The 9,503-nt window shown below is 40.2% G+C and overlaps 1 protein-coding gene across 1 annotated transcript; it reads right to left on the reverse strand.

Annotated features, from left to right (window-relative positions):
- Positions 1 to 267: 267 nt before the first annotated feature.
- Dynlrb2 (dynein light chain roadblock-type 2) lies at positions 268 to 8,987 on the reverse strand. Its single transcript, XM_047529968.1, has 4 exons — positions 8,905 to 8,987; positions 6,805 to 6,880; positions 1,378 to 1,545; positions 268 to 565 (listed from the first exon to the last, which is right to left on the reverse strand). The coding sequence occupies exons 1-4, from the start codon at positions 8,905 to 8,907 to the stop codon at positions 522 to 524; spliced, it is 291 nt and encodes a 96-aa protein (XP_047385924.1). The 5' UTR covers positions 8,908 to 8,987; the 3' UTR covers positions 268 to 521.
- Positions 8,988 to 9,503: the final 516 nt, after the last annotated feature.

A 9,503-nucleotide genomic window follows, 5' to 3' on the forward strand; every position in this document is an offset into this window, starting at 1 on the left:
CTGGAAAGAACCTCTGAAACTGTATGCCCCAAATACATTTTTCCTCCTATTCTTGTCAGGTATTTTGGTCACAGAGCTGAAAAGGTGACTAACACAACTAGTAAAAGCCAAACCCTCTGGAGTAGTCTACTTGATCTTGTATGTATGCAACTTTGTCCAAGGTCCATTCCCAGTCCCCTAAGGCTTGTGTGGTAAAAGCAGGAGCCCAGGGAATTTTGTAAGGGATGGAAGAGGTGCTGAGCAGAGATGCTGACCACAGTTAAGAACTGTGCTTCTGATTTGTATCTTTATTCAATCTGTATTATAAAAAATAGAAATGTACATAACAATTTATTATTTAGCAAAAGTACAGGTTCACAATGCAATCAAAAGGGACTAAAAAGACATGTAGAATAGTTTATATGTAAAAATAGAAAAGAATATCCAAAGACCCAGTTAGATTGGAATATAATTTTAGGAATCAATAAAGAGCGAAGTGTTTCCAACTCAGTGTCTCTAGCACAGACTTGGTAGTGGAAGGTTTACTCGCATGGATTCTGAATGACAATCAGAAGATATTCCTTATCTATGGAGAGACATGGAAAAAATTAATTCACCCCAAAATTGTACTTCATCAACACGCCAGCTAGTCTGATTTTTCTCTTCCAGATGTCACACGAGCCTCTGTAGACCAATGGTTGCACATCAGAATCATCATGATACTTAAAAACTACCCATTTCCCCAGGCTGGCTCTAGGGGTTCTGATTTCATTGATTTGTGGTGGTGTCCCAGCCATGGATACTTTTTTAAAAAGCTCTCCAAGTGATGTTAATGTGCAGCCAGGGAGAGAACACAGCTGTAGAAAAGGGTTTATTTAGCTTATGGGCAATTCTGATTTGATAGATGTTTGTTCTATCAATAGCCTGACTTACGGCTATTTAGTCACTCTGTGAACTTGATTCCTTTAAGGAAGGACGGGTGCTGTGACTGCTATCTTCTGGTAGACCACGTAACTGTGCTTTATGCACAGAGAGAGTTCAGACCCCATAGGATTTAGATTCACCCCATACTTTATCTCCAGGGCGGGGGATTTTCTGCCACACTCCAGAAAGTCTGAGTACTAAGTTCATCAAAAAGGAGAATCACAGCTAAATTCTTTTGATTACTACTAATAAATCCAAGGTGACAAAATTCAAATTTCTCAAAGGTCAAATAAATTGCTAATTTCATACATTTCTCAAGTTGAAACCTTAAAATTCAAACATCTCCATTTTGCAATCAAAGACTACTGTATTTCAAACTGTATGTTAAAACCAATATTCCCCATTCTTTGAAACAAGGCTTTTAAGCAGTCAAGTACAAAGATGCTTTACATATGAAATTAAATGCCAAATTACCTGGAGCTACCATGATTTCATGTTTCTTTGATCTAATCCTGAGAAAAGTTAGGTCGTTCTGAGGATCAATATCACGGACAGTGCTCTTGGCTTTCACCGTCAGCTGATGGAGAAGACCTGCATATTGAACTGTTGTTGAGTTGTCCAAGGTGGTTCTGATCGGAATGCCTATTATGAGATTTAATTTGGGGTTATTTTTTTCTGATTATAAAAGTAAAATGCACACTGGAAAAATATTGGGAAATATTGATAATTGCAAGGAGAAAGAGAAAATGACGGCTGACATTGCTCACCGGTATCAATTTCAGTTTATTTCCTTTCAGTCTTTTTTTTGTTTCTGCAAAGATTTTTAAGCAGAGTTAAGTCAAACCATATTTACAAATTAGACTAGCTTTTTTCTTCATTTAAGTTATAGCATACAAGCTGTCTTTGTTGACATCACCACTATTATTTTAAATCTCTGCATACTTTACTATTTTATACATATATCATAATATTAACAATCCCATATTGTTTGGTCACTTGGTATATTTTTTATACCAGTGTGATGAATATTTGTGTACACATCACTTGGAAGCTGTTGATTATTTCGGTGCTAAGTTAACATGTTTTATATAAAATGCATGTCCCCAAGCACCCCACCTAAAGCAAGTCTGCTTTGAAAAAAGCCTGATCTGTGACATGGTGTTAGTCTTCTTCCTCAAAACCAGAAGTATAAAGGGACATTGCGCTGCATGTGAGAGAGCACATCACAAGGGATTCTCAAACTTTTTCCTAATTCCTCCTACAGTATTCTAACACAAATCCTTACATTTTACGTTAGAAAAATATGGTAACAAAGATACTGTACTTTTGTGGTGCGTCCCTGGTTTTGCACTCATTCTTTATTTAAACACTATTGAATCTGGCTACTTGTTTGCTTTATTGTTCTACTATGAGTTTTAAACACAACCTGTTAATTTACTGAAGAAGACTAGTCCAAGAAATATGCATGTATAATGCAGTTCAGTGCATATTAGTTCAGTTGGGGCCACCCAGGGCTCAGGGTACATTATGTCACAAATCTGTGATAGGTATTTTACAAATATTGTGTATAATCAAAGTTAACCTTCAAAGTATTTTAAAACTGCCAGACAGTCAGGAATTTCAGGGATTTTATTTGCAAGGATGCCTTTATTTTAGAGAACACAGGAAGAGAATTTAGGACCACGGTCAAATTCCTTAGGTATCTGAATTAAGGCCAATAAATAAAAGAGGGTAACATGGCTCTTAGTTTTCCTTCAGAAAATGTAGCTCCAGAAACTATTAAATAAGATGAGCATTTTAAAGAGTGGAAGAACATTAGTATTTTATCAAGTTTTCATGAAACTGCTGAAAAACCATCCATTTTGACTTTGAAACAGACCAATTTCTTTTTAAGATAACCACTATCTCCAGAATAGATCATGCTAAAGTTTACAAGGACAGTATTTACAGGGACCCCTATTCAACAGATAAGGTGTTATATAAATTGTTAATTTCTGAATTGTTATTTGTTGGCCATTCTTCCTCTGAAAGGGTCATGGTTGGTCATGGTCTTTTACAACTGAGGGAGGGTCACACAGTATGGATCTTTAACAAGTAGGAAACAAAATGTAGCCAACCCTCAACCTTTGAGAACTTTCTGAAGAATAGTTTTATTTTGCATCCTAAATACTAACTGCCTGTGAAGTCTGCATTGCTCAGTGTCAAAACAAGAAATACAACCAGAATAAATTATTTAAAATGTAGATGACAAGATTATGAATCAGAATCTCAGTCCTATTTAGTTAGTCTGTTCATGACCCAAGTCAATAAATAAAACAGCTGGCCTTTCTGACTAATAAGTGCACACTATGGAAACACCCAGGAGTTCTTCATATACAGTACAGATACTTGAAAACAATTGAGAAATATTTATTGAGCTCCTGCTTGATACCGTGCAAGGTAATTCAAATAATTTACTAAAATGTAATTTTAGCAAGTTATAAATTTCACCCACTTCCTCTCTGAGAAGTAACTGCTGTTCTTTTTCTTGCACATCTCTCCACAGGTATTCTAGGATAGCTCAAGAATGCATGTATTTGTGTTCATGTTCTGTTTAAAAATGGTATCATTGTTTGGTTCAGCACAAGTAAAGCTAAGTCACTAGAATTAGTGACTTAATTCAGTGAATGTTCCGCAGTTCACTTAGCCAATATGCCCTCCTGACAGGCAGGAGGCTGCACCAATGTTTGACTCTCAGAAACAAGACTGCAATACATTCTTATGCAAGTCATCTCACAGTTGTTTGTATGTATAGGATAAATTCCTAAAATGTAGCTCCTAGAACAAAGAATATGAACATTTTAAAATTTGACAGTGCCAAATTTATGGCACTGCTTTAAAAATATGACTCTATATGATCCCAGTAAGCTTGTACCTTATTACAGTGTCATTTCATCCATACATTTGTACTTTGATTGATAGACTGTATTTCAAAATAAAAGGAATTGGCTGGGTGGCTGATAAAATCTAATGAAATTTGAACAATACATTGTTAGAAGTGTCAAGAATATTTAAAATTAAGAGCCATGGAAATTGTGTTTATATACATAAGAATATATGACAGATATGACTGCCTGGGAGGTAGACACTTATATTTGCCAGTATCTAATGCAATGATAGGTTTTAATATTATAAACAATGGAAACCAATGTTAATAATTAATCTAATCAAAACCTATACCATTCAGTATTAACAAACTGATAAGTCTCCTGTCATGAACAGGCATCTATGTTTCAATAACTGTGAAACCAAAGGACTAATATTTAACATACCACACGAGAAGATTGAAATAGACATAGGACCTCTAACCATAAATGCAATCTGAAAATGTGTTCAAATCTTTTGTCTGTAATTAGAAGACCAAAACAACCAGAACAAGACACAAACACCATCTTAGTTAAGTATTTTCAATATAAATTTCAAAAGATTTCTGAAAGCTGCAGATCTGAGTTAGAATAGATGTCACTTTTATCTAAAATTAAATAGGCTATTGAAATTATTGAAATTGAGTATTTTATTACATTCTGGTGACATGACTTATACTATATACTATAAATAAACATATTCATCATATGTTCTGGTTACTAATAATCTGACCATAAAAATAAGCCTCTTGTTTATATTTTGGATAAAGGTCAATTTGACTTTCAGGTGAAAACTTGAGTATCCAGCAATCCTGAAAAGTGCCCTGAATCCTTATGCATCCTAGTAGAGGTTAGTTAAAAGTTAATGGTTATGAAAAAATGTTATTTTGCTGCCTTCTTAAGAAAGGAGTTTTGAAAGAGATGCCTCAGGAAAACAAAATAAAATTTGCTTTTTAAATTCCGCTACTCAGAGATAACCACTATATATAACACATGCCTACCTTTTATCCTTATTTACGTGCATGTGTGCACCTGGCTATATAAATGATTATAAGGTGTTGGCAACTGCTTCCTTTCCTGTCCTTTTCATCTAATATTTTGTGTGGCTCCCCCAAATTTTCAAATATCCTTGAACATTTTTAATAGAGTCATGTTCATAAAGCAACTAGTATGTGGTTACTTAAAAACAATTCCCCTATTTATAAGTATTACATATGAGGCCTCAGTGAATACCCTTATATCTGAACCTTTCATCATCACTCCTTAGGATAATTAGGATAATTCCTAGGAGAGGAATTCCAGATCTAGGGTGTGGATACTTTTCAGACATCCGATACACATCACCAGGATTATGTGGTTTAAGGTTAAGATCTTCCAACACAGTGCATTAGATGAGTCCGCCTGGGTTCTACCTAAACTTCAAGTCAACCCTAAACTTCAAAAGAGGACCTTATTTGGAAATAGGGTCTTTGCAGATATAATGAATTAAAAGGAAGCCACTTGGGATTTTGGTGGGCCTTAGTTTAATAATTGGGCTCCCTGTGCATAAGCAGAGACACAGAGTGTCCATGTGGCCAGGGAGGAAGAGGGGTGATGCATCCTAAGCCCAGGAACACTGAGGCTGGCAAGGAAGGCTCCTCTTTCCGATTCCTCACAGACAGCACAACCCCGCGATATCGTGGTTCCAACTGCTCACCTCCAGACTAAGAGGTAATAAACTTCTCTTGTCTGAAGCCACAAGCCCGTGATCCTTGGTGCTGCAAAAACCGACAGCAGCGTGTCTATGAAATCACGCAGATAGCACATTTCAGGAGGTGTGGCACAGCAGTTGCAAATACTTGGAAATAAACTCAGTTTAACCAGATCTAGGAAGTAGGGCTGGACCACTTGTTAGAAATACCTGACACAGTTCTTGACTTATCTGTAAGAATGATCTTAAATCCTCTTCCCCTCTGGTTCTGAGGCTGAGTGAATTTATGATAGTCATATTCATTACATGTATTTAGCACTGTATTATTTTGTAAAACAAATCAATTGTTTTATTTGTAAAAATTAAATTATCACATTCTCAGAATTAATTATAATTCTATTAAGTGTTGGCTATTCTCCTGGGCACTTGGCAATTATTAGCTCATTTAATTGTCACAACCACCACAAAAGCAGGTTATTTCCATTCTTAATGGTAAGGAGTTTAAGCAGACTTTCAGCTGGTGGTTGCACAATAAGTATTGATGGATTCTGTCAGGCACTGACCTGGTTATATGCCAATTGTATGACTGCACCATGAATTATGGGAAGTAGCTACTCTTATTTCAACTCATGCTCTGGAATTTCTGGCACCTCTTGCCTTTACAAATGCCTGAATTAGCAATGAAACCATTAAGACCTTTAAGAGGTTGCCACCACAGCTGAGCATGGAGCAATGCATGAGGGGAAACTCGGTGTGGAGTCTTAATGAGGATTATGCAGCCAGAGCAAGTTCCTGTTGAGTCTTCAGATTTCCTAGTTGGAAATGCACTGACTCTTCTTATACTATATCCACAGATTATTCGATAAATGATATTAAAATGAATTCTCAAATAATTTTTTACAAAATATGGTAAAGGAATAATTTCATTTAAAGTAAAGACTGAAACTCTGTACTCTTTATAATGTTAAAACAAAAGCAAACTGCCACTTGTGATATTATCCCTGTCATCAACATGATAGGTTTATTGGCACTCCAGAAATGATGAAAGAGAATCACTAAAGCTTTAAAGAGTAGAAAATCTCAGTGTTTCTTAGGAATATATAGGTATTTTTAGACATCTTATTCATATTTATAGCTCTAAACTCTTAGAAGAGTGCTTGGCATCTAATGTATACTCAATAGACGCTTGGTAAGTAACTGCTATAGCCAAAATACACAAAATATGCGTTTAATTTCAAATTCTAGGACATTTATCATAAATTTGACACAGAAAAAGAGGTTCCTGCTTGGGCTTATTTACATATTTACCTTCTGCATTTACAACCATAGTTCCAATAACCCCTTTATGGCTCTGGATCCTCTTTAGAGTTTCCTCCACCTCTGCCTGGAAGAGATCAGGGAAGCAATTAACCAAAAGGGTCTTAGCATGTCCTAAGGAGAATGATGTTTAGAATGATATCTATTCCACCATTTCCTTACCCAAGTACTGGATACTGTCACCTCAGATTGTTTAAAAAGTTAGCTTGGAAGTTGCCAATTCCCATGCACAAGCCTATATAAGATCTCTGCTTCCTGCATAAGCCCAGAAAACCTCATGGTTTGAACCCTTCCAGAGACATAGATCTTACTGTCTCACAAGAACTCACCCCATTTTCATTTGTCCCCATATACTAGAGAGGTATCATTTACATTGCACAGAAATCTTCCCTGGATCATACTTCACCTGCTGATCTTTCTGTATTCACAAAAATCCCTTTTCTATGCTATAGTCCTTTAAATATTTATAGAACTACATCATATCCTCCCTCTATTTAAAATTAACCATTAATGGGAAATCTTATTTTCATTAATGCTACCTATTGGAGGTTCATTAAAATGAACAAATTTACAGACGGGTGTTCTTTAAAAAACACGTCCCAGGATTCTCTGGATAATTAGATCTTGAGTCTTGCTTCAAGCTGAAAGTTCAACCATGAACAATTACATCTGAACCTCCTAAGTGAATTTTAAACTCATCTTTCTGAATATATTTTACGCAGCAACCCTACTGCACATTTTATTCCTCTCTAGAAATACAAAAATCAAGAATAATCTTTTCCAAACCTGCACATTGTGCCTGTCTGAGCAATCACTGGATATTCTGGAATCAAACAGCATTCTGCACAGTTTCTTGATGAGGGTTTGTTTTATTCTTTTTACCCCAAGACCATACAGGTGAACATTATGTTACTTTAGTTAAAAGAAGGTTTTCTTTTCTACTTCAGTGGGCCTGGGCATGTTCTCTTTTCCAGCACCATCCAGGTGTTTTCTGCATTTCGGGCGTTGTAAGTTCATGATTTTTGACACTATGAATGCTATCTATTATTTACCAGTTGTGTTCTTTGTCCTACTGCCAAAAACTTAAACAAATGCATTTTAAGAGGAAACTATTCATCACTATCAGAATGGGAACCTGGTTATCATTTGTCATAAAAAGAAATAACTGTACAAACAAAATGGAAAAGGGCATAGTATTAAATTCCACTGCAATGGAAGCTCTGAGCATGTGGTCTGCTCTTCAGATGAAAAATGGAAATCACCAATGACAGTAGTCTTAAGGACCTGACAGTGCCAGAAACTTTGTCCTGTGTACATTCTGAAGACACGGTACGACTCACTCTGTTATTGGTATTTCTGGACCACCTTACGCTGCAAAGGATGTTTGCATTTCACTTTAGGAAACGGCACTAAAGCCTAATAACTGTACAGGGATCAATAATTCATTGCATTTCTGACCTTTAAGACAATGCCCACGCTCCTGACAACCAGTCTCCCGTTTCCCTCCTCCTCCTTCACGTCACTCTCAGACCTCAGCTCTTCCTGGCCTTTCCTCTCCTGCCAGGTGTCTCTCTTCTGCTTTCTGAGTCCTGCCAGAACAACTTCTTGGTCCCCACCGCCACCCGCTTTTCAGGCCTCTTTATAATCCCTTTTCTTTCCGGGTCCCCACGTTCCTCTTCTTTCCTCGCCGTGGAGGGGAGGGACCTCCTCTCCCTGCCCTTTCCTCCTTCTCGACCTCTCCGCCTCCCTTGCCTCCAGCCTCGGATTTTTCTCCTCTGCATCTCGCCTCCGCCCTTTGCGAACTTTCCGGGTTCCCGCATTTCTCGTCCCCCTCTTCTCTTCCCCCTCGGATTCTTCCACCTCCTCAACCTCTCTCCCCTGTCTCGGTGTCGCCACTCCCGAAGTGCCACCCCGGGACGAACCCCCAAGAGCGCGTCCGCTCATCTGCACACCGCCCCCCTCGGGGTTCTCTCTGCGCCCCCGCACGAAGCCTCCGGAGCCCCAGCGTGGCCACTCCCCAGGAGGCGGGCCGCGCAGTCCCTGCCGGGGCGCCGTGGGGCGGCGGGGCGCCGGCGGAGACCCGGGATTTACCATCGCGGCGGCGGAGACTCCGCGCTCAGTCGGCCGCCACCGCCTCCGCGGATGTCAACAACGCTTCCAGCCGTTGCTAGGCGACGAGGGCGGAAGGGACCTCCCGGAAGCGCCGGAGCCGCGCCTGCGCGCGCGCGGCCGGGACGCAGCGGGCGGCTCTTCCGCCCGGACCGCGGGCGTGACGCCTCCGGGCCGCCGTAGGCGAAGGCTGGCGGAGCGGGCGGCGGGCGCTCACCTGTCCTCGCCCGCGCAGTGGGGCGGCGTGCGCTCCCGCTCCCGCTCCTGCTCCGGCACGCTTTAACGTAAGTGCCGCGCGTCCTGGCCAGGCTGAGGTGACCACCCGCGCAGCCGTGCGCCCGCCCGTCCCCCGGCCCGGGACGTTCTCGCCGTGAGAGCCCTGGTGGTCGCCCCAGGAGGCGCGTGCCCGGGCAGACGTGAGATGTTGGGTGACAGCGCCGGCGACGCGTCCTTGGTTCAGTACTGAAGCCCGCAAGGCGAAGGTCACGCGTGTGATTAGTTTGTAGCCCCCGCCTTTGGGCGGTCAGTGCGCGCTCCCGCTCCGGGCGCTCACCTAGTCGCACTCGCCCAGGGCTGCTCTC

Source organism: Sciurus carolinensis, chromosome 16 (assembly GCF_902686445.1).
Source record: "Sciurus carolinensis chromosome 16, mSciCar1.2, whole genome shotgun sequence".
Taxonomy (NCBI): Eukaryota; Metazoa; Chordata; class Mammalia; order Rodentia; family Sciuridae; genus Sciurus; species Sciurus carolinensis.